Source organism: Lissotriton vulgaris, chromosome 5, assembly GCF_964263255.1.
Source record: "Lissotriton vulgaris chromosome 5, aLisVul1.2, whole genome shotgun sequence".
NCBI lineage: Eukaryota > Metazoa > Chordata > Amphibia > Caudata > Salamandridae > Lissotriton > Lissotriton vulgaris.
In genome coordinates this window covers 852695704-852722076 of record NC_141693.1, presented here as the reverse complement: position 1 = coordinate 852722076, position 26373 = coordinate 852695704, and the positions used below count along the sequence as shown (strand labels likewise).

Below are 26373 nucleotides of genomic sequence, written 5' to 3'. Positions count from 1 at the left end.
GATTTCCGAATCAGTACCTCCCATCTCCCTGGTTCTTGAATCACTACCTCTCAGAAAATACCTCTCCTACACCTGCCCCCAGGAGCTCAAATATTTTGAAAGCCCCATAGAACATCCAGATCATTACTGTAAAAAACAGACATGCCTCCCCTGGATCTCAAGAAGCTGCTGGCAATTGGTCAAGCACCCTCAGCAACAAATTCTGTGACAGATATTTCCTAAGCCTCTGCCGCTGGCCCTGTTCCCTTGCCCATCCCTCCAAAATCCGGCCGTCCAACTCCCCTACTGATGCAGGGTAACCCTACAACAATTTTGCCATGAAGGCTAAACCAGCAAATTTCCCAGCAATGGTCACCCGAGACAAACCTTTGTCGATCAACCCCAAAATGAATAGCACTACCAAGTCTTCGCAGCTCACCCATCCCGAAGCCCTGCGCCATGCCCAACACCAAAAGCTCTTTGCAAGCCTGAAAGTATGCCCTACGCGTTGAGTCTGCAAATGACTCTACCACCAGTTGCACCATCCGGCATTGCCGACGGACTAAAACTTCTGTAGGACTCAGCACGCAAAATGGAGATGACTCAGCAGAACCTTCACTTCCTTCACTTTGACCATCTCCCTCCTCAGCAGGCACCTTATTAAAAACAGCTTCATTTCCCTTCTATCCTCTGGTAGTCTGTCTTCCATTCACATAGAATCAATTTTGATGCCCAAAAACAACAGCACCTTGTCTTGGCCCACTGTCCTTTCCGGTGCCGACAGCACCCTCAGGTCACCCATGAGCTCCTGGAAGCTAGCCAGCAACCTCTGGCAGTCCACTGAAATGGGTGTCCCCACCAAAAGGAAAGCATCCAAGTGATGTGTCACCAGCTGATGGCCCATCTGCCATTAGAATACCCATTGCAATGTGCTAAAGCACTCAAACTATGCACAGGATATGGAGCAGCCCATCTGCAGCACTAGATCCACGTACCATTTGCCTTCAAAATGCATACCCAGTAGCTGAAAACTCTCTGGTTGTACTAGAAGCAGCCGAAAAGCTGAATTCATGTTGCATTTTGCCATCAATGCACCTGAGCCCACTTCCACTACCACTGACATGGCCTCATCCACTGAAGAATAGGACACTGATGTCACCTCCTCCGCGATAAAGTCATTTATTGACTGACCCGCCGGCCACGATAATTGCTGGATCAAACTAAATTGCCCTTCCTCCTTCTTGGGAACAACACCAATTGGAGACACAATAAGGTTCTCCGTAGGCCAATCACTAAAGGAAATCGCCATTCTGCCTTCCCGAACCTCCTTTTCCAACATGTCAATCACCCACTGCTTGTGCTCCACAGCCGAACGCAAATGTTCTGCCCATTGACGGATCCTCAACCCTCATATCCCAGCCTGAATCCCCAATGAAACCCCATCCACAGTAACTCTGTGTCCTCTGTTTGCCCATAAAATCCCAACCAGTACTCCAACCTCTTGAGGTGAATTGGAGTATGAGCCCTTTGCACCAGGTCCTTGCACCTCTCTGCTCCCTCTTGGGACCGTAGCTTGCTGCTGATGTCCTCCATGTCCTCCCCCATACTGCTGCCACTGACTCCCACCCTTGCTGTTGTACGCATCCCCTGCCCCGTAGCAGTTGACCAGGGGGTGTCTACCAGAACATTTTGAAAGTTTGCAGCAGAATTTGCAATACTGCAGTGTGGACAACCCCCTTTGTTAAAATCCCAACAAGTCCCTCCCGTCCCCGGCAAGGATTTTAAGGTTCTACCCACCTCTCCCTGGGTGGGATGCCCTTGAAAGGAACGATATACCAGGCAGACCACTCGCAGTGAATATAGTCTTTCCCCCCTTTACAGCCCCCATAGAGTGCTACCACAAACCAGAATCAATTCACTGCCACTGGCTTCCGGGAGCCATGCGAAAAGCAGCCAAAACTCCTCTTCGTACAAAGGCCAAGCATGCCCACCTCCCCCCATGATTTGAGCCTGCCGAATCACGTCCATGTACTTAAACAGAGCCACACAGTGAAATGGATATTTCCCGCAATATACGCTGGCATATATTAGGAACGCCACTGTCCAATTCTCTATGGTAAGGGGAAGTTTTGGTTGCTTGGCCAATTCATATTCTTCCTCCTTTGAACCTTCCTTCGACCTCAATTCTCTATGCAGGAGTATTAACATTTCCATGTACTCTCCTTTCCAAATGTACTCTTTTGTAGCCAACATCAAATGGGCACCCAAAGGTTTTGTCAACCCCCTGTACGGTAATTTCTCAAACTTCAACTACTTACTGGTCAGCCCATCCTTCTTTCTTCCCCCCTGCAGCCACCCCCAAGTCTTCTGTTTTGCAGGAGCTCTCCCTGTGCACCCATTACCCGCTGACCTATCCATGGCCACTTCCACATCAGTCACGTATTTGCTGCAGCGCAGCCTCTTGCTTCCTTTGACCCATGCACATGGCCTTACCTGGCACCAAGGTCAGTGCCAGTGCTGATGCCATCTGCCTTGCCAGCCATTCCCGACTTATCCTCCTGTGTCAGCCTTAGGCACCTGCAATACACTAAACACCTTGTTAGCAGGCCCTACCCCCCACTATCTTCCAGCTCCTTTTCCTGGAGCTTTTCCTCTTCCAAACTGTCTACATCATAATTCAACATAACCCCACCCAACTGGTAATCCAAACACTCCCATTCATTACCAGAAGACCCGCAAGCAGAGGTTACATTTTGCACTCTAAGCATAAGACGTGTCAAAACGTGAACACATCCCCCTCAGCAAGGGCCTGTACCACCATTTGTCCCCCACAATCGGATTTTTGATTTATGCACTCACTAATAATGCAAATATATGCTGAATAAATGTCGTGGACAGGCTTTATAATACTGGTTTCTTCATAGACCAGCATCTTTCTGAAATAAGGAACAGTGTGTAACTTTAAACCTTCTGATCTCCACTCCTTCTTTCTCTAGCATGAGGACCACCTTCCCCTTTTCTTTGAGCAACCTTCCATTACTTTCGTTTGGTAATATCTATACTTGTTGATTCACGTATGTACTCAACTTTGACTAATTAATTTTCTTAATTAAAAGACTTGTGGGTGTAGTTTGTATACATCCTTTGTATAGTCTGAGTAATTGTCTTTCAGGGTGTACATTCACAGCTGAACTGTATTAATTGCCAGTGGTTGACCCTTCTGGCAACCCTCATATCAATAGTTTTCCTAAATGAATTGTTCTTTTTAAGCCAGCCAAGGACCAACTCCTGAAATAAAGAAGATAGGACTGGTGTGCTGGCACCCTGAAATCTGCTCCTCTCTGCTCCCTGAGCCCCAGGATGTCTTCCCCCATGAATACCGCCAGGGAGAACCCCCCTGGCCCTAACCCTCACCGAAGAGACCAGCCTCCTTTGAACATGCCAAAATCCTTGTTCCTCAAATCCTCACTCCCCAAGTCATCTTCCCCCAGATCCTTGCACTCATCACTCCAATCCAACATAGCCGCCACTAAAGCCGAAGCTGGGCCCCACACGTGGGGTCTTCTACCCCTCCTTTGCCTGGCCTGGACTCCTCACTTTCAGGAACCCTCCCATGCCTAAATACTCATCTGTTTCCAGTCCAGGAAAGACATGGCTTGGCAGTTCAGGCTGGACTGTTTCCATGAGGCACAGGGTCAAGGCTGATTTGCATATAGCCATGTCTGAACTGGGGTGGTGTGGCGTGCAAAAAAACGATGGATTGAGGCCCAGATCTCTGTACTGGGGTGAATGTATGACATTGTTCTGCATTCTGTCCATCAATTGTTGTTTTTGCATTTTGCACCCCGAGTGGGATGGGTATGCTCAGACGTGAGTCCCATGCTCTCCACACCACTGGAGTCAAGCTATCCTGGCTGAAGACGGCTGATAGCCAGAAACCGGTCCTAGGATGCTAGATTCTGGTCCAGGAAAGACATGGCATGGCTGTTCGGGCTGGACTGTTCCCATGAGGCACAGGGTCAAGGCTGATTTGCATATGGCCATGTCTGAACTGGGGTGGTGTGGAGTGCAAAAAAACTATGGATTTAGGCCCAGATCTCTGTACTGGGGTGAATGTATGACATTGTTCTGCATTCTGTCCATCAATTGTTTTTGCATTTGTCACCCCGAGTGGGATGGGTATGCTCAGACGTGAGTCCCATGCTCTCCACACCACTGGTCAAGCTATCCTGGCTGAAGACGGCTGATAGCCAGAAACCGGTCCTAGGATGCTTGATTCTGGTCCAAGAAAGACATAGCTTGGCAGTTCGGGCTGGACTGTTCCCATGAGGCACAGGGTCAAGGCTGATTTTCATATGGCCATGTCTGAACTGAGGTGGTGTGGAGTGCAAAAAAAACGATGGATTTAGGCCCAGATCTCTGTACTGGGGTGAATGTATGACATTGCTCTGCATTCTGTCCATCAATTGTTGTTTTTGCATTTGTCACCCCGAGTGGGATGGGTATGCTCAGACGTGTGTCCCATGCTCTCCACACCACTGGGGTCAAGCTATCCTGGCTGAAGACGGCTGATAGTCAGAAACCGGTCCTAGGATGCTTGATTCCGGTCCGGGAAAGACATGGCTTGACAGTTCAGGCTGGACTGTTCCCATGAGGCACAGGGTCAAGGCTGATTTGCATATGGCCATGTCTGAACTGGGGTAGTGTGGAGTGCAAAAAAATGATGGATTTAGGCCCAGATCTCTGTACTGGGGTGAATGTATGACATTGTTCTGCATTCTGTCCATCAATTGTTGTTTTTAAATACTCATCTAGGCAGGACACCAAATCCCCCCATCCCTACCTGTGCCCCCTCCCAGTGGCCCAAAATGTCCAGGCCAGCTGAATCCAGGCTTTATAATACTGGGTTCTTCATAGACCAGCATCTTTATGAATTAAAGAACAATGTGTAACTTTATGGTTTAAATCTTTTATTTAATTTTCAGAAAAAACAAAACAGTAAGACCTTTTTCTTTTCATCACACTTATCGAGACAGGCTCCAATGCAGTAAAAGCGAGCATAGTCAGTGCCATAGGGAGCAGATCGGCAAAACAGGTCAAGTCAACCATCCTTAAACATAGCAACATAGCCCTCCCCCCACCCACTCCCCTCTGTCCATAAATTAAAAGAGGAACTCCACAAGGGAAGGAGAAGGGTAAAGGTGTTCGAGTCAGCCGTGTGCGGCCTTCTGTTTGTGTGCGGGCTCCCTTCGTTCCGGGATTGGCGTATCTGCCAAGCGAAGAAGGCGCAGATAGCGTGGGCAGCTCAGTTCGCGAAACTCCCCTGTGAGCAGTGTCAGAAAGGGAAAGGGCCTCCACAATTCCGGGAATTCCTCCCCCCTCCCAGCCTGTACGAGCGACAATTTTTCCATGCCAAGCACCATCCACAACCTGTGCAGCCAGCCTGTGTGTGGGGGGTCCTGCGTGGACCTCCAGTGAGCTAGAATGTTTTGTGTAGCTGACCCCAATGCAATAGCGATGAGACGGCCCCTCCATGATTTCAAGGGATACATCAAGGCGTTGGGCAACCCCAGAAGGATGTAGGCTGGGAACCTGGGCAGTTGGGTGTCTAGGTGGGAATCTATGTCGTCTAGGATTGTGTTCCAGTACCACTGGAGTCGGTCGCAGCTCCAAAGCAAATTCTCCAGAGTGCCACACTCCCCACACCACCTCCAGCAGCGATCGCTAATGCGCGGGTCGAATTGGTGAAGGCGCTCAGGTGTGTGGTACCAGTAGGTAGCCACCTTGGTTAGGGTTTCGGTCAACGCAGCATGGTATGCGGAGTGTCTGGCCCTGTAGTATACAGCATGCCATTATTTGTGGGTGAGGGCCCTCTCAGGCTCCCACTCCCACCGACACCTGCCAGCATTGTATGTGTGAATGTTCGTAGTTAGGAGATGTTGGTACAGGTCAGAAATTAATTTTTTGTACGACGTGCGCGTGACAAGCCACTTCTTGTAGGGAGTGAGATGACGCTGTGCTCCCAACCTAATCTGTGGGTGAAGGGCCCAGTGACGTACCTGCATATATGGTAATCTATCCTCCTCAGGGATGCCATAGTCCTCCCTCATCTGTTGGAAAGAGAGAATACCTTTCAGGTTAAAAAGATGTCTCAGGGCCCTGCAAGGGGACGCTGCCACACCGCAAACGCCCTAGGGTCAAGGCCCAGGGTAAAGTCGGGGTTGGCGAATAGCGGTGTCATAGGGGATGGGAAGGATGTTAACTCATGTTTAGTGGTGACTCGATCCCACACCTCCATGACGGTGCCGTTGATCTGGGACGCATAAAGATTAGGCGGTCGATGATGCTTGTGGAGAAAAGGAATCCCCTGTAAGGGCATACTGGCCACTGCCTGGTCCTGGTAGAGCCAATTCTTGCCAGATTCCTGCTGGTGCCATTCTACTATGCTGCGGAGCTGTGCCGCGTAGAAATAGAGTTGAAGCTCGGGTACACCCATGCCCCCATGTTGGGGCGGAAGAACTGCAATGGCGTGTTTAAAGCGCAGGCGACGCCCCTGCCAAATGAAATGCGCCAATTCGGACTGTGTCTGTTGGATCCAGCCTGTCGGGGGCGTAAGGGAAGGGTCTGAAACAGGTAGAGTATCAGTGGCAGTAGTGTCATTTTGGTGGCGGCTATCCTCCCCAGCCAGGAGAGGGAATGGCGCTTCCATCTCTGGAATTCGCTGCGGAGCTGCGTGCGGAGTTTAGTGTAGTTTGCTTCCACGGTCATTGGAATGCTAGGGCCTAGGAGGACCCCCAGGTATGGGACCGTCGTGTTGGACCACTGTATAGGGTGCTCTTCCTTTACTTCTGCCAACGTCTCAGGTGATAGGGAAATGTTGAGGGCCATTGCTTTATCGGTGTTAATTTTGAACCCGGAGGCGAGCGCGAAGCTATGCAATTTGATAAAGATCGCACGAAGGGATTGGACAGGGTCGGTGAGAGAAAGTTAAATATCATCGGCATATAGGCTGATCTTATGTACGTCCCCTCCGAATTTAATTCCCTTGATGAGGGCATGCTGGTGGATTCTTTGCGCTAACGGCTCCTTATAAAGGGCAACAGGATTGGGGAAAGGGGGCACCCCTGTCTGGTCCCCCTGCCAATCGGGAAGTGTGAGGAGGTGTGCCCATTAACGCGCACTATGGCGTTCGGCAGTCTATAGGTACAGAACACGTCCCACAGACCGAAGAGGTGTAAGACCTTTTCCAGATTGGGACAATGCACTCTATCGAAGGCTTTTTCTGCATCTATGGCCAGTAGCATGCAGTCTGGACGTGTGCGCGACCCTTCTGGTGTTATCGCTGGTTTGGTGCTGAGGTATGAATCTGGCTTGATCCGGCTCCACTAGCTGTGGCATGTAAGGTGCTAAGCGGTTCGCCAGAATACCTGTGTACAATTTGAAGTTGATGTTTAAAAGCGAGATCGGCCTATATGAGCTACATTGTGTTGCGTCCCGGCCGTGTTTCGGTATGACCGAGATTGCTGCTTCTAAGAGTTCTGCCGGGATCGCGAAAGAGTTAAAAAGATCCTGCAGCAGTGGGGCCACCTGGTGACAGAACGTTTTGTAAAAGATTGCGGGGTACCCGTCTGGGCCGGGGGATTTCCCCAGTTTCAGACGTGAGATCGCTGACACCACCTCCTCAAGGCCTATGGGCCTGTCCAGAAAGTCTGCCTGGGCCGGGTTTACGGAGGGGAGGCGCGCCTCCCGCAAGTATCCCTATCCTGCATGCAGGTCAAGGGCATCACCGTTGTAGAGGAACTCATAAAATGCCCTGAAGGCCTCGGCTATCGCGGTTTCGTCTGATACTAGGTCACCTTGAGTGGTGTGTATGGCCTGTACCCCCTGTCTCTGACATAGCTCCCGCAGCTTGTTCGCTAGTAGGCGTCCACATCTGTCCCCCCCTGCATAATAGGCCTGTCGGAGGCGGAGAGATGCATACTCCGCTTTATCTTGATCTAAAGCCACTAACATTTTCCTTTCTGCGCATAGTTGATGCCAGGCCCGCATTGCTCCCGTACGCTGGTGTATTTGCTCCAGCTCAGTTACCCGCTAGGCAATTTCAGCTCGCTTCTGCGCTCGCTCTTTGTTGTTGGCCGTGGCTATCGATATAAATTTGCCCCGTAGGACAGCTTTGAGGGCAGCCCATTGTGTAGCCCGAGTAGTGTCAGTGTTGTCATTGTGTGTCAGGAAGAGTGTAATGGCGGATTTAATCTGGTCCATGGTGAGTGGAGGAGGGCTTCCCTAAGGCGCCAGTGTCGCTGCGGTGTCGGTGTGGCTGGAAAAAGGAAGGTGGCCACCATCGGTGAATGGTCAGACAGAGAGGCTGGCAGGATGTCTACTTCCTGCGCACGTGGTACCAGTGGAGAGGCGCAGAGAAAATAATCGAGCCGGGCATAGGCCTTATAGGCCCCTGAGTGGTAGGTGTAGGAGGTGCCGTGCGGGTGTAGGTGTAGGTGTCTCCACTGGTCAACGAGGCCTAAATCCTGGAGGTGTGCATGGCCAGACCTGGAAAGCGCTCCCACCTGGCCCGACCGTTGGCAAGAACGATCTGTTGCATTATGGAAGACTAAGTTAAGGTCTCCCCCCAGTAGTAAATGTTGTTCAGTGTTGGCTGTGGCAGCAGCTAATGCTTTCTGGAGAAATGCTTCCTGCCCCTCGTTGGGTGCGTAGACCGAGCCGACCACCATTGTCAGGCCTGCTATCAAGAAGAGGTGCGCCAAAAGTCACCCTTTTATCTCCCTCTTATCGTTGGAGGACCTTACCCGGGAATGATCTGGACACCCGTATTGCTACCCGCGCCTCCTTTTTGGAGGAGGACGAGAAAAGTTGCGTGGGGAAGGCACAGGATTTAAGACAATGCTGATCTTTGGGCAGTAACTGAGTTTCCTGGAGGAGGCAGATGTCGGCTGTGGAGTGCTCTAACAGGGACAGGACCGCCCGCCTCTTAATGGAGTTATTCAGCCCTCGTACGTTGAGGGAGAGTATTTTAAGTCTGGAGTGGGTCCTCATCTTCCAATGTTGACATGGGGGTGCTGTGGAGCTCGTGAGTAGCAAAAAAAAGAAAAGAAAGCTGCAAAAAGGGAGGACAGAGGGGTACCCACCCCACCAATGAACTCTCATCCAACGAACAACCGGAACTCCCCCCCTCCCACCCCCAACTCCCCCTTCAGCCCTCTCCCCATCCAGCCACCTCCCTTCCCCCCACCCCTTCTGACCCCCCTCCCTCCCCCTGACCCCCCACTTCCCATCTCCTACCCCAGCTTGTCCCTGCCCTCCTGGCCCCCCCTTTAACCCCAACTCAATGCCCCGGCAAGCAAGCATAGTACCAGTCTGGCCCTCCAGTAGTGCAGGGCTGTGGTAAAGTACTTACGGGAACGTGCAGCCACGTCGCTGCCCGCGGCTCCCTCCCACTGCCCCCCGACTCCTGCCATAACAAAGCCAGAAAGTACTCCCCTGTTAAAGCAATCAGTCTGCGGACGTGGTGTCCTTGGCCACTTCCTGGATGGCGCTGACCATCTCTAGCTTGATGGTGTGAGCGTCCGGTTTCATGCTTGCCGTTGGTGATCACCACCTAGTGACCTGCTGCCAGCCATACCTGGGGGGCTTCCGGGTTGATTTTGGTGATTTGTCCTCCTCCGCCTGGACAATGCCAAGTAGATCACATGTCTCCTGGAGGAAGTGTAGTAGGTGCAAGGCACCGTTCCATTTAAAGATCAAGCGAAATGGGTGCCCCCAGGAGTAGGGGACCTCTTGCTTCTAAGGAAGTCCGTGGCGACTTTGAAGGCCTTGCATTTTTGAAGTGTGATCGCCGACAGGTCTTGATAGAGTGCTACTGGGTGGTCTCGAAACCTCAGGGGCTGCCCACTTCGTGCCTCCCTAAGAATGTGCTCCTTGAGAGGAAAGTCCGGCAAAAAAGCTAAGATGTCTGGAGGGGGGCGGGCGCCCGATGCGCCAGTCCCACTCTGTGCGCCCTGTCGATCCTGATCTCAAAGTCTGCCGGCTCCCCCAGGATGTCCCGGAAGAGGGCCTGCAAATATCCTGTGATGTCCGTCCCCTCTTCTTTAGGTGGAACCCCCGGACTCGTATGTTATTCCGTCTGGACCTATTTTCCAAGTCCTCTGCATGTGCCTGTAGATCCACATGTTGTTCCTTCAGACGCAATACCTCCTGTTGTAGCTGCTCCATTTCTTCACTGCATGCTTGGTCTGCCTCCTCGATGGTGGCCACCCGTTCCCCCAGACCATCTACCTCCCTCCTGATCGCGCAGGCCTCCCTGGCGACCTCTTGTTTTAATGTGTGGAAGTCATCTCGGAGGAAGTTAAAGAGAGTTTCAAGGAAGGATTTAGTGATGGGCCCCTCGCCCTCCGTAGAGTCAGTATGCTGCTTGAGCGCCCCCGGGATGCATGTCTCCTGTCCCCCTTTATCTGTCCTTTGCCCAGCATCTCCTGGAGGGTACAGTCCCTTTTCTTGCGTTGGCCCGCCATTGGGTGTCTCCCTTTAGGGTATAGAGCACTTCAGCCACCTCTCTCCACCAGGCTCCCGGGTGGGTCCCCGGCGCCAGTCGACCCCTGCGCCACGTGCGTTGGGGTTGCTTCGGTCACTTTTCCTGGTCGCTTCTGGTACACCCTGAGCCTGATCCCTATGGAGCTCCAGCCGCACTGATGAGGGGTATGAAAGGGCTCGTGTCCCCTGCTCTTAGGCTCCCACCTCCTCCGCCCCCGCCATGACAGTGCTGCGCTGTCCTCGGGTATTGTGGGGCTCTCTTCTGGGCGCCAGAAGACTAGGCCGCCCGTGCCGCCGTGCCCCCACCAAGGAAACTGGACTCGGGCCCTCCTGTCTGACTGTGGTTGTGCCTGTCCCCGATGGCGGTGCACCTCCCCGCCGCTGGGCTGGCTGTGGGGCACAAGCGACCGCCCCGGGGCCCCAAGTTTAAAGCCCCCGTCTGGGGATCCTCTGTTGCTCTGCCCACCTCGGGCGCCGGCCTAAGGAGTCGATGTGGGGCCGCTACTCCATCTATGGCTCCCCCCGCTGCTCCTCACCTCGCTTGCCGCTCTGGGTCTGGAGGCTATAGGGCCCCTGGTGTGCCTGGCACAGGTCCGGCGCTCTACCTCCACTTGGCTCTAGGCCCCTCGATTCGGCCACCGGTCTCGGGCCTCTCCGCTCACTCCACCTGGGCTCTCTCTTTCTCCGGGCCACTGGGGAGGAACGGACAGCCGTAAGGGGATCGTCCCATTGGTGCTCTCTCTGTCCCCTTGCGACGCTCCGAAGGCCCGCCCGCCGAGCAGTGCCACGCGGGCAGGCCCGGGCGCACCCAGCACTAGGCCGCGTCCCCGGCCTCGATTTTGGTGCCGCTGGCTTCCGGGCGCACCTCCGCCGCCGGGCTACCGCCAGTCACCCGCCTCGGGCCGCGGCCCTTCAAAGACAGCAGCGGGGCCGCCAGGACCGGTAGCAGGCAATGCAGGGGTCAGCGCTGCTCCCCAGGGCTGCTCCAGACACCGCCGCCTCCGGGACTTCTCTCTGTGCACCACCAGCTCACGTGGCCTTTGCCACCACTCCGGCGCCCTTTGCCATGAAGGGCCTCGTCCCTCTCCTGTCACCGTCGCTCAGGGAGCGGCCGCCTCAGCTCCCTTGGTAGTCAGGGGGGTTCACCACAGTCTCCTGCCCTTGCTAAAGCTTCGTGAGGGGGAGAAGTGCTATTATTACGGTTCGGGCAGGGCATTTACGGAGGAGCGCTCGGGATGCGGGACCTCTCACGCCGCCATCTTGACCACGCCCCCCCAATGTGTAACTTTAAACCTTCTGATCTTCACTCCTTCTTTCTCTAGCACGAGGACCACCTTCTCCTTTTGTTTGAATAACCTTTCATTACTTTTGTGTGGTAATATCTTTACTTGTTGATTTATGTATGTGCTGAACTTTGAATGATTAATTTTCTTAATTAAAAGACTTGTGGGTGTAGTTTGAATACATACTTTGTATCGTCTGAGTAATTGTCTTTCAGGGTGTACATTCACAGCTGAACTGTATTAATTGCCAGTGGTTTACCCTTCCAGCAACCCTCATATCAATAATTTTCCTAAATTAGTTGTTCTTTTTAAGCCAGCCAAGGACCAACTCCTGAAATAAAGAAGATAGGACTGGTGTGCTGGCACCCTGAAACCTGCTCCTCTCTGCTCCCTAAGCCCCAGGATGTATTCCCCCCATGAATACCGCCAGGGGGAACCCCCGACCCTAACCCTCACCCAAGAGACCAGCCTCCCTTGAACATTCCAAAATCCTTGTTCCCCAAATCCTCGCTCCCCAGTTCCTCTTCCCCCAGGTCCTTGCCCTCAGCACTCCAATCCAACATAGCCGCCACTAAGGCAGAAGCTGGGCCCCTCCTAGCCCCCATCCCACACCCGTGGGGTCTTCTCCCCCTCCTTTGCCTGGCCCGTACTCCCCTCTTTCAGGGACCCACCCATGCCTAAATAGTCATCTAGGCAGTACACCATCCCCCCATCCCTTCCTGTGCCCCCTCCCAGTGGCCAAAAATTTCCAGACCAGCTGAATACAGGCTGGCACTCCCCCTCCTGCCCCTACCTCCTCTCAATCCAGCTCCATGTCATGGCCTCCACACCAGCATCTTGTGTACTCCCTTCCCCCTCAACTATCCCGCTCCCTCAGGCACCTCCCCCCACCCGGCCCCACCCTCCTCCTCTCTCCCGTCATCAATGCTTGTTACCAATGGGGCCACTTTGGCCACGCGTCTTCTCGTGTCCTTCACCTTTTCATATCTGGGAAAGGCGGGGGCTCCTCAGATATCACCCACTTATTAGCCTTGCTCATACCCATGGCCCTATCTGCGCACCTCATACTTGACAGTCCGCCTCCCTCTGCAATGCTCTCCTGGGTCTGGCCGTGTCCTCCGCCTTCTCTGCGCACAGGCCGTCCACCGGCCCAACAGGATCAGGTAAACCACCTGCAACTCTCCCCTTCCTCCCCCACTCTGACCCTGACCTAGCAGAAGGGCGATGCACTGCAGGCCCGGACAACGCCATCAATACAGCTGCTCTCCTGAGGACCGAGCGGCCATGAAAACTCACCACATGGGGCACGGGCCTAACTGTCCATCCAGCCTTTGGCGGCGCAGGCACGAGCACTGCCACTGCCACCCCCATAGAGCCCGACAAGGTACGCAAGCTGGGCAGGGTGGAGCCTCCTCAACCACCAGATCCATCCTGCCAGCTTCTTTCAGGAGACGCGTCGCCTCCGCCACCAGCATCTTCCTGCTAGGCATGGTAAGAGGATTTCCATACACATTAGCCAGAAACGCCTAAAGACCCACAAAGAAACAACCACTGTTAAGGTTTACCAGTGAACCAGTGGGCCAAAAGAAATTCTGTCTCATAAGCACAAATCTACACCACAATACTCACCATTATTTATAAATTCATCACTAGGCCCATAAATGACTGAGACATAAATTGACCAACTGAATCATGTGGCTTATTTGATCGGATCTATTCACAAACCTATTTATATTTTTATACAACTGCATTATCATTTATAAAAATATGAACATTTATTTAAGCCACCTAGGCAATGTATTAACTAATGGTAACTTGGCTCGAAATAACTAAGACCAGCTTGTCATTTCAATTCTATTTTATTAACTTTATTATCAAGAAAGAGCATATTCAAAATATTAATTCTTTTTTTTGCATTTAATAAGCAATCATTATTTAGCAAAGGCACATTAGACTGTCAGTTTAAATCAAATCAGCATTGAAGAGTATTTAAGCAAAAATATCTCATTCCCTAAACCCTATTTCCCTGTCTAAATAAATGGAACCTAAGAGAAAAATCAAAGATCAAAGTTCTCTTATGTGAGTCAAAAGTCCGACAGCATCTCACGAACACAGGAACGAGCCAACAAAGCTCCTCCCAAGGGGCCAAGTTTTATACCTTTTCTCTATCTAAAACTAGCTAAAAGAATACAATTAGTAAACCATCTCGCAAAACGATTGGCTGACAGCCGTCAGTCCATGAAGTCATCGCCTTCACTTTCTAACTCATATTTTTTCCAAAGCGGCCTTGTCCATTGTCTACGTGAGACATTTGCTTCCGAGGATCTTCGCAACATTTCATTGAATAACAGTTTGTTGCTTCCTCAGCTTAGGCCTTTCCGCTATGTCCTGTCCTTGGCAAAATTATACAACACGAGGCACATCCTGCACAGTTCAGTTCCACGTATTTGTTTTTCAAAGTTGATGAACAAAAGACTTTTCTTTTTTATTCTCTGCTGTGCACGGCTCGTCATGACAGGACTTCAGTAATCATCCATTTAAAAACAGGCCTCAGGCCTCTTTAGCGAGACTCTAGTATGCAAGGAAACACAAGACATCAATTAATTTGAGAAATGAAAGTCATTCTGTTACCCCCCCCCTTCACTAATGTTAACACATTAGTTTATGTTACCTAGCTTTAAGCATAAAAATTAACAAACTTTGTCACACTAAAGAAACAACATAGACAATAGCACATTTAAAAATAAACACATGCTATTATTTAATCAGCCGCAGTTAATGTTGACAAAACGAAAAGACAAAATGAATATATTATTGGAACGTACTGACAAATGCAACAAGAGCACATAATATTAATCCCGCGTGTTTATGAATTGCACATTATTCTAGGTTGAATTAATACAAAATATGCAATACTTATTAATATTATTATTTAATTATGGAAGTTCAAGTCAGCGAACAAAAACACAATTAATTTTAAAAGTTTGCTTCATCAACTGCCACCAGGTCACCTGAACCTGAAATGGTGGCTGGTAGACAAAATTGTACCCCTAAATAGGCATTGGGATATCTTTGGGCTATTATATAGACCAACACAAAATGGCAGTTGTTGGACTGCACCACCCTCCCAATCTGCCCAGGGGCAGATCGCCCTTTGGTCAGCTGCCCCCCAATCAACACTTCCAGCCTCCTGGGCAAGGCAGTACATCCCTAGGGGCTAGTCCAAGAAAATTGTGAGCGCTGCTTTGAATTCCCAGTCTGGCCCTGATGCCGGCTCACGTTTAGCAGCTCTTTTAGCTTTCAGGGAGGCAGTATCCTTTTTGTGTGAGATGTTTTTAAATGTCTTTTTACACTGTGTTTGAAATCTAGGTAAAGAAAGTTTACAGTTTCCCATTCATTTTCCATTTCTAGGGCTCATAGGAGCCCATGACCGGTTGAGTCCAGATAATCCTCTTCACCCTATAAATACGAAAGCATGGTTGAGTGTCTGCTGCACTTGCAGGCAGGATCTATGACAGAATTTCGACAGACAGAATTTCGACCTACACAAATATCGGCGTAATTATATCGATTGCAAGAATATCGACGCCCTATGTACAACATGGTAAGTACCAAAATATCGAAAAAATAATATTGATGTTAAAAATATCGTTGTCAAATATATCGTTTTTTTTCTTGGTTTAAAATAACATGAAAAATACTGTAAATATTACTTATAAATTACTTAAACATATTTAAATATATTTAATAATGGTACAAAATAATAATAATACATATTTAATAAAAAATAATAATATTAAGAAATCATATATAATATATACTTACTTAACAATAATTACTATTCCCACTCCAGAGGGTGCAACAGTAGGGAAAACTGACCCTGAACCCAAAAAATATCCCTTTACCCAAGAACTGAAAACTGACCCTGAACCCTAAAAATACCCCTTTACCCAAAAACCCAAAACTGACCCTGAACCCTAAAAATACCCCTTTACCCAAAAACTGAAAACTGACCCTGAACCCTAAAAATACCCCTTTACCCAAAAACTGAAAACTGACCCTGAACCCTAAAAATACCCCTTTACCCAAAAACTGAAAACTGACCCTGAACCCTAAAAATACCCCTTTACCCAAAAACTGAAAACTGACCCTGAACCCTAAAAATACCCTTTTACCCAAAAACTGAAAACTGACCCTGAACCCTAAAAATACCCCTTTACCCAAGAACTGAAAACTGACCCTGAACCCTAAAAATACTCCTTTACCCAAAATTAATTAATATTACAATTAAATTACTTCCCACCCTATTCCCCTATAAACCCACAACCCGCTCCAGTAGTAAAACATATAATTTAGTTAAAAATATATATAAATTATCAATTAATTATTCAATTATTCAATTAAAATAAATCATTGCCAATTAATATTTAATTGCAAAATAAATTAATCATTAAAAAATAATTATTTAATTACAAATAAATTACTTCCCACCCTATTCCCCTATAAACCCACAACCCGCTCCAGTAGTAAAATATATAATTTACTTAAAAATATACATAAATTATCAATTAATTAATCAATTAATTAATTAAAATAATTCATTGCCAATTAATATTTAATTGCAAAATAAATTAATCATTAAAAAAAATTATTTAATTACAAATAAATTACTTCCCACCCTATTCCCATATAAACCCACAACCCGCTCTGGTAGTAAAACATATAATTTACTTTTATATTTTTTTTATTTATAAAAACATATTAAACACATATTATAACAATTAATTTAAATACTTAAGTAAAATTTCTAACACATATTAGTAAATCGAAATTACTTACATCGATATATATGCTATCGATATAAGTAATTTCGATATTACTTACCTTAGGGTTGATATTCTGGCCATCGATATTCTGGACATCGATATTCTGTCCCTTCGATATTAGCAACTCAATATAAGTGTAAGTCGAAATTAAAGATTCGATATTTTGACTGTGTACCTTGCAGGCAATCATCCATCTACAACCCCTTCAGTAGGGTTAGCAAAGAGAACCCTACCTCGTTCCTATTTATGGAGCAGAACTCAGCGACTCCTATTGAGTAGTCTATTAGCGCTAAGATGGATTAGTACAACCATTGAAGAGTAAATATTATTCGAGGCTTACATACCTGTCACTGCACATAAACAGTGACTGCTTTGTGACCTAGGTATGATGCACTGGGGCCATACTTTCCATTAGCAGGATAATTTGGAAACTTCTGGCATATTGTTATTCCTCTATATCTCAACTCACTCGCCCTTGGCTCCAGCTCATTTCTATGGGCCATATGAAAGGCCATACTGTCAGACCACACTCTGAAATAACTATACGTTTTTTCTACCTGCATATTGGTAGCACCTAAACACCTTCTTGTCTTATAGATTTTCCAACCAAAGTAATAACTAACCTTTGTTTTAGTTCTGTCTATTCTCAAGTTATTTTGCTTGTGGTGCAAAATGCATGAAATGGCTAATGCAAAATGAGGGAGCCCCCTCATATTGTGAAGAGTGGCCCCTGAGTCTCCCATGTCTCACAGTTAATTATTGGCCTTGTATGGATGAAAGCTCTTTGAAGGGTTGGGGGCCCCTGAAGGGATGGGGCTCCCCTGTGGCACATGGACTGCAGAGGCCTGGGTTCCACCCCTGATTACACACCCCACTCCTATTTTCAGGCATTACCATGACAAGCAGTAAATGACACTTACATCACTTAATTCAATTCAGGGGACAGCACCTCCCAAACCGAATTCCCTGATTCACACAGCTCTCTTGTACATTCTAACATATTATCTTGTTTGCCTCCAGTAACAAATGGGAAGTCCAAGTAAAGAGAACTAATTTTTTGAGCTCACAGGCATACAAGTCTAAATCAGTTTAGAGGCAGAAATTGACAAAACCAAGGGTGTGGCTATCAATGGTGGGGCAGGTACACTGATACCGACGTACAAGGTGTGAGGGGCCCATTTCAAAACAATTGTGACTGTTGTTTGACCACTGGAACAGGTGATAGAGGGCATCAAGGACCATGCCAATCTGGCTCAGCCAGTGGGGATAGCAGCAAAGTTGATGACCCAGAAGTAGTCACTCACAGGCTGCTGTGGGGATTATCTCATTCCCCATGTCATTGAGTCTCAATTATTCCTTTGTCACATAGGTGTGTTTAATCATGGGTATAATCATTGGATTTCTCTACACTGAGAACTGAATCGGGGTGTGAAGGGAAAACTAAACGGGACAGGAAGGGTGATGGCTATGCAATCTGTTGCTTAGAAGAACTGTATTTACCTGTATATTCCCCTTTGCAGTTTCAGCTCTCCAGACTGGGAGTACGAAGACAGGGGGTAGCAAAACATTTGTGTCAAGTGACCGACGAGCCAATTACGAGACAGGAAAGGCGATATGTTTGCAAGCAGGAGGATTTCTTGCCACGCCAAGAAATGAGGCAGAGAATCAAGCACTTCATGAAATCATTATCAACACTAATAAACGGGTATTCCTTGGGATGGATGACTTGCAGGAAGAAGGCAAATTCCGGTACTCAGGTGGAGGACAGATCACATACGCAAAATGGGATCGTGGTGAACCTAATAATGACAAAGGATTGGAGGACTGTGTGCACTTGCTTGCCAATGGCCAATGGAACGATGCACCATGCAGCGACACTGAATTCATTATTTGTGAATTTTATATTCATTGATTTGTCATCATGTCATAACCCATATTCTGGATTACATTTGGAGAACAAAAGTCAAATCGTTAATATATTATGTCTAATAAATACCTTATTCTGAGTTTCTACTAAATCACCTGCAGACAAACACAAACTATAAAATAGATAGCATGAAATAGTAACAGTAGAAAACAATAGCTGAATCCATAGGGCCTTAGAAAAAACGTATCACTAATGTATCTAAATATGCCGTTATTTGTCATGCCAGTGAAGATAAATGTGATCCAATAACATGTAAAAAAGTGTTCTAATCAGTGCATATCCAGACATTGTTTACTTTAGAGTAATGGCTACCTTGCATGCTTTGACCAAAGTGCAGTAAAACTAACATGGTGATTAAAGTGCTTAGGGCCTTATTTATGAAGGCCTTGCGTCACTTTTAACATGGGAAAAGGTGACGCACCGGTGGCGCAAGGCCTTCATAAATGAGGCCCTTAGTGTTTCACTCATTGAATGTTAAAATGACTTAAACGGAAAGAAATCAGCTAATAGTCATCAGGCCTCTGTTATTTTCTGTTGTTTTACTTCACAGCACAAACTTAATCCATTGCATCTTGGTATTGGTTAAATGATTTTTTAAAGAAAATGTGTATGAAAAGACACAATACCATAAACCACATGTGCAGAGGCATAGAATTTAATATACAATTTACTACCATTGTCGAAGGAGGCAAAGGAAATTGAGGTCCCTGTGAGTGATCATTTTCAGTGAGCCATTGGCCCTAGCCACTCACTGAAATGGTAATAAATAGTATATTAAAGCCAGGAGAGCTCCATTTATCTTATATATCTCATTTTAACTGACATTTAGAATTTACGTATCCACTTATGCGAAAATTAATTGGAATTCACTATGTAGTTAAAGCCACTATACATAAGTATGGACAAAAAGAGATAGAAGGCCTGATTACGAGTTTGGTGGATGGGTTACTCCATTATATCCTATGGAACCTGTGATACTGCGGACGGGATATCTGTCACGTTTGTGATGGAGTAACCCATCCACCAAACTCACAATAAGGCCCACAGTGCTTATGTTAAGTATAGCAGTCTTTGAATATCAAAATTATAGGCAGCTCTACTTCCAGTTCACTTTTACCAACCAGATGTGCCTGGTAGCATTCCTAAATCTATGATTGATCCTAATCTATACCATTGTCTTCAACTGAGCTCTCCACATTTAATTATCACTTCAAAATGAATCGACCTTCTATGGTTTACGTTTTTATAGGGGTTTCAATGGAAGATGATGAAAACATCATTCAGTCTATAAATACTATGAATTAATAGTTAGCCATTTAATAGGTTTCACCACAAAATATCTAAAATATTCCTTTCGATTCGGAATGTTTATAAATAATTCTCCTGTGTCATATCATAATGATGTGGAGAAGATGTGAAGAAGATGTGGCCTAACAGCCAGAGTGGGTGACCTCAGAGATAGGGAAATGGGTTCGAGTCTCGGCAGGGGCACTCAACACCCTGTGATTCTGGGCAAATCACATTCTCTCCCCGTGCCTAACAAAAAAATGAATGTATCCATCTGTAACGCAACTGGTGCACATGTAAAGCACTCTGATACCTTTGGGTCTAGTTCGCGCTACATAAAACGAAAAAATATATATATTCTTTTTCACAGCATCCTGCATGAATTTCTGCATAAGTAATGTATTTTTTTATCGTATTGTTTTTATTCTTTTTTTCACATTTTTTTCTTCTTCAAGTACTCTTCTGGGATTTTGACCCTTGTAGAGGCCATCCCAAAACTCATGACCTCACAGAGATGGATCTTAGCAGACTGCAGCGGTTTCCAGGGTTGATTCTGACCAGATCTAAAAAAACTAATTTATGTACCACAATATTAATAATGACATTAAAGTTGTCTTGTAAGACAACATTATATATGAAGATACAGACAGGTATATAAATATTTTTTTAAAAAGAGATTAGACATTTGGGGCCATATGTATCATCAACCTGATTTGCGATTCTGAAATAGCGATTTTTTAGAAATCGCTATTTCAGAATCGCAAATTGGGATGTATGTACAAATTCGCAATTTTTTTGCGAATTCTTAGTATTCCTTAATTGCGATTAGCAAATTGCGAATCGCAATTAAGGAATACTTTCCCATTCATTTCTATGGGCCAGAAGGCCCATAGGAATGAATTGGAAGTTATTCTCAATTTGCGATTCGCAATTTGAGAATTGCAAATTGAGAATAATTTCAAGGGTGCAGGGGTGTCCAAAGGACACCCTGTTGCACCCCTGAAATAAGCATGGGTGCACATGTGGTGCACATACATGCCCTAAGGGCATGTATGTGCATCACATGGCACTTTGAAAAATGCAAAAATGTGCATTTTTCAAGGAATTCGCAAATTACCACCAACTTGAAGTTGGTGATAATTTGCGATTCCTTAAGGACATTTTGCTTTTTTTTTTGTTGCTTCATACATTGCATTTAAGGAATATTAAAATTTGTGATTCCTTAAATGCAATTGCAAAATAAGGAATTGCAAATTTTACAATTGCTTGTTTTGTACCAGATTTTCTTTTATACATACCATTTGGCGAATGTGAATTTGCTTCATACATATGGCCCTTGGAATCTTACCTTATTTGAATAATGGGACAAATGTGTTTCTCTAAATAGCTCTTTTCTTGTACACCACTTTTGATCTGGTTCTTGGGAGTGTTCGAGCATTAGAAAAACCGCGCACGAAAATGATCTGCTTGCAAGCAGCAGGAGAAATGCTCATTACAATCTTCCAATGAGGAACAGATAACCATTTGTTTCAGACAGTCACTGTAACAAAATATTGGGTCATGCCCCATGCATACACTGATAATAGAGCCCTAAGTTTATGATCAGGCATGCAGACTCACAAAACAAATTAAACCTAAACAACCTGCAAATGTAGGTTGAAAAATATAAGAACATATTCCATGGATGCTATGGCCAAAACACCAGCTCCTGTGGTTTACATTCAGCCATAATCGCTGATGATTAGTCGCATCGGGCAAATGCATACTTTTACGCAGAGCGGTGAAGGCTTTACAGACTACCCCCAGGAGGGACAGCATAGTAACCTGTAGGAAAGCATTGGTTAAGGTTGTTAGGGAAAGTATTAAATTATATCAATCAAAGAGACAGAGATACCCAAAGACTAAAATTGTTACAGGTAGGAATAGTAAATGCCTTTTCTGTGTCCATTCAGGAGTGAAAGCGGAGCAATCCAAAAGCATGCACTGGGTACAGTAAGCCATGGTAAATACTCTTCAAAAGTACAACCACAAGTTATAGAGGAGTAACCAACAAGAGTGCACTGTTACTATCAACCTAATTACTACTCTTATGATCCAACTAGGAGTGCTGGAGAAGGAATCCATATGAGCGCCCAAGTTACTGTAATTGATATAAGTGTTTTTATTGCCCATCAATCATCAGAGTAGAGATCACACGACATTATTCCGATCAGATTTTAATGAAGCTTCAAATGTAAAAACCCGCCTTTAATTCTTGACAATGAAACATACCCTAAAATGACTTGGAGTTTGAAGGTAGAATCTTTTTACCAAACGTGTGTTATCCTGAGGCATTGCAGCAGATTATTCCTCTTTCATGGAATTGTTCCAGAGATCAATAAGTCCAAATGACTGTATATCACATTATACAAGGCAAATACCAATAAATGAATCAGATTAGTGTAAATCAAAAAACAAAATAAAGGCATTTATAAAGAATCTGAATTCATATTATTTTGAAGAAATGCAGCTCCCAAATTCTACTCTCTGCCTACTGATTGATTAAGACGATGCCACTTTCATAAAATCTATTTTTAAATGAGATTAAGAGCAGTACTATTTAGGCTCCACCCTTGTATGTCACAATTATGGAATTATATACTCATACCTGACATTATATTCACTGTGTGTCTTAACTTCATTAACATGTGTGAATCATGTAAATGCATTAATGAAATGTAATTCTTGCAGGGATAAGAGATTGGTATACATGCATACTAATGTTTAACTGAAACATGTAAACATGTACTCTTTTACAAATTTGTATGTATATCCATGTATTCGAAGTTCATGTTAACTGCTAAATTAACTTAGCCTGACTACAGGCCTCAATATAAATGCATTTTGCCTTGCCAGCATATTGTTTCTTTCTTTACAGGTGCATTATCATGATTCTCGTTAGGAAGAGAAAGGATTATTGTTTGTATTAGACTCCTGATGGTGAGGCCTGGAGGGAAGAACTTGGCAGTGAACGTTGAGAAATATTCATAGAAATAGGACTTATGGTCATCATGTACCAGGACAGAGAGATGTTCAAGGCTGAGAACTACATTCCAAGTTTCGATGCAATGGGAAACTGAAGGGAAACTGCCGATGCCCACAAGTAACACTTTGGTTGGTTCCTGGTGGTGTGAAAGGAGCTAAGGATATTTCTGAATCTCCTGTTACTTTAATTGGTGTTCTTACAGTTAGAGAAGCAAAACGAAAGGGGATGATGGACGGAGTGTTGAACAATGCAAGCACTCACCCCCAGTCAACTGATCTGGGTTCAATCCATCATCACAGTTAGAGAAGGCAGATTCCCTTTAGACTTCGAGATGTCAGACCTCTCTGCTTACCTTATTCTTGCCAGAGTGAAGCTTTATGCAAAAAATGTATTCTTTTCCAAAAACTTCTACTGAAGTCTGATCATGCTGACACCTTCAATGCTTCCTAAACAGAGAGCCTTGATAAATAATCCTATATTTGACCTATGTTTTAGAAGTGATACAGAAGAATCTTTATGGAACACCTGTTTGCGTTTAACTTTTTTTTTATTGTGTGGCTATCACAATTCTGTACCTCATTTTACTACGGCTCAACTTACTGAGTTATTTCAGCTTATCTGCTGTATTGCTATACTTATTGAACTTATAATTGGTTTGTTTATATACTGGATTGATTGGTAATCCAAAATAAAATTGTTTTAACCATGTTTGGCAATTCCTAGTCCTTATGGTAGAGTCATAATGGCTTCACACGTTAAACATGTATTTGGGATGTCTTCTCCCTTTCGATACTTCATGCCAACCAACATAGGCCCATATGTCTAATAAGGAAAAGTCTTTGATGACATTACTAAGAGATTGTGGTGTCAGTACCAGTGCACTTACAAGTACATTTCTCATGCATGTAGGAGCTGGTGTTCTTTTTTCATGTGTGTCTTACAGAACCCGAGAAGTCTTTCTACTTTGAGATCATGAGTTGGTCAATATTAGCTTCTCTTTTGTCTTTTACTGCTGAATATGAAAACAAAATACTAACAGTCAAGATAATGATGCTACAAACCATTCCTATCAATCAATTCCCTGGTGTCTTGGTGACGGTGGTGTCAGAGTCCACAACTCATCAGTAAAAATGTGATGGATTTTTGCACAAAGATGTAAAACTATAAAACACCATCATTTTGACAGAATGCTGCTTTTATTTTGCTATTTTTAAACGTATAAACACTCTCCCAGGGATAGCTGAGCTAGGTTGAAAATTAAACATATAAGGTTTTAAACAATTTCATTTTGTTTACCAAATGTATCCAATATTTAACATATGAAGGATGGAGTGAAACGTAGATTACCAATCTGTGTGCTCCAATATGATATGATATGATATGATATGATACAGTTTTTATAAAGCGCGACTTACACTCCAAGGAGCATCTTGGCGCTAGTGGTAAGGGTGTCACCGAAAAGAAGAAAAGGGAAAGTGCTGGCAACTAGGGGGGGGGGGGAGGTGCTGAAACTAAAGAGAGTTAAGTTAGATTAGTTTTAGAACTAACGTGTCAGGTGCATTAAAAATCCAGGTTTTGAGAGCCTTGCGAAATAGAATTTCTTTTATGCATGTGGAAAAGACAAAATTGGTGCATTTCATTATTAAACTGTTTAACTTATTTGGGATTAATGATAAATTACTGTTAAGTGTAAGGTATTCTATGCTAAAATGTGTCCATTAGCTTTCTATGAATATGTTGTATAAACGTCTTCAAGAACATTCTGACTTCAAAGAGAGACTACAGTAGGGGCATATCTACAAGACCCCTGCGCCATCGGAGCATCACCTTTTTTATCCTCCGGTGGCACACAATGCTGAGCCATATTTACAAGGCCAGCAAAGCCCCCATGGGTGGCTTATAATGGCCTTGTAAATATGGCCCCCTTTCACATTTTACTCTGGGTGAAAAGGGCTTTCCAAGGCTGTTGCTGTGGTTGTTCCCACGCAACACCCATGGATTCTGACACATTCCCAGATTCACAAGGTTTGGTAAATCCAGGAGAGTTCTTAACATCAAACCACTTAAGTAAGCTTAAGCGATACAGAAAAATTCATTCTAGATCCTGGTTCAACTCTAACCTCAACATAGCAAGCACACAAATAAGACTAATGGAAAGATTCTGGAGACAAAACCTCTCTTTGGCTCACCTCTCACTCTTAAGATCTGAACGGCTGGCATACAAGAAATACATCTGTAGAGAAAAAGCCACCTTCTTTCACAACCAACTGGATTGCCTGAAGAGCAGACCCAGGGAGCTATTCAACATATTAAAGAGACAACTACCTCAAACCCAGGTACAGCAGTCACCATTGAACACTGCGAAAAAATCTCTAACTTCCTCACTGACAAAGTTGCAAAAATTCAGCAGACTCTTATCCATGATATCAGTCTGTCATCCCTGTCCAACTGTGTCATTGACTCCTCTGTCGTCACTCTAACCCCCTTCCCGGGCTCAACCAACAAGCAACACATCCCTACAACACCTGTATTTAACCAGGATCACCATCAGCTCAAAAGCAATGTTAAGTGGTCAGACTTCAAACCTATGTCTGAAAATGAAGTGTGGTCAGCATTTTCCCCCTTATTTTCAAAGTCTTCAAAATAATAGCACACTTAAACTTACTGCCCACTCTTCTGACCCACTGCCCTCAAGCTTAGTATAGAACCTCAACCATATCATCTCCATGCTCTGGACCAAAAATATTAGTTCACCTCTCTCCTCATGTTGGGTCCCCGACTCCTTCCAACTAGGTCAAGTCACCCCCATCCCCAATAAACCAGGAACGGAACCCAATGATTTTAACAACCTCAGTCCCATCATTAAACTACCCTTTCCTAGCCGAACCGCTGGGGAAATGTGTTCTCCTTCAACTAAACCAACATATTGAGAAATTCAAACTCCACAACACTTTCCAATCAGGAAAGGTTGTAGCACCAAAACCACTATGCTCAATATTTCGTACGACATTCACAGTAGCCTGGATGAAGGTGATGCCTGCCTTTTGTTCCTATTTGACTTATCTGTGGCATTCAATACAGTAAATCCACAGCTCTACACTGTCCTGAAATGGTTTATGTCCTATCTGCAACATTGCCGACAGCAAATAAAAATCCACAGCTGTCTCTAACTCAACTCCTGTGGCTTTATCCTCTCCTGAGCCCTATTTAATCTCTTCATTGAACCCCTCAACTGCATCTTGAACCCAGCAGGGGTCAAATACCACCTACATGCCAATGACATACAACTCTACTGCAAAACCAAGACACCCAGTGACCTTAGACAACTGAACAACACACCTATTAATATACAATCAGGGCTCCAAACCAACTATCTTAAATGAACCCATAAAGACAGAACTGCTTCCCTTCTCCCCCGAACAAATACTTTGCCCATCCTAGAATGGATCAAGGGTCTGGATGCTCTTAATTGTACCTTATCTCATCTTTAGCTCTATAAGT

The 26373-nt window shown here is 45.6% G+C and overlaps 1 protein-coding gene across 4 annotated transcripts in view; it reads left to right on the top strand.

The window, feature by feature from the left end:
• The window catches only part of LOC147711698 (mannose-binding protein-like), a 271707-nt gene extending 248127 nt beyond the window's left edge, over nucleotides 1-23580 (top strand). For all 4 annotated transcript variants that reach the window (XM_086922418.1, XM_086922415.1, XM_086922417.1 and 1 more), the window contains one exon: nucleotides 18154-23580. In XM_086922418.1, coding sequence (XP_086778544.1) covers nucleotides 18154-18545 — 392 coding nt within the window. In that variant the 3' untranslated portion in view covers nucleotides 18546-23580. The remainder of the gene's footprint in view (nucleotides 1-18153) is intronic.
• The last annotated feature ends 2793 nt before the right edge of the window (nucleotides 23581-26373 follow it).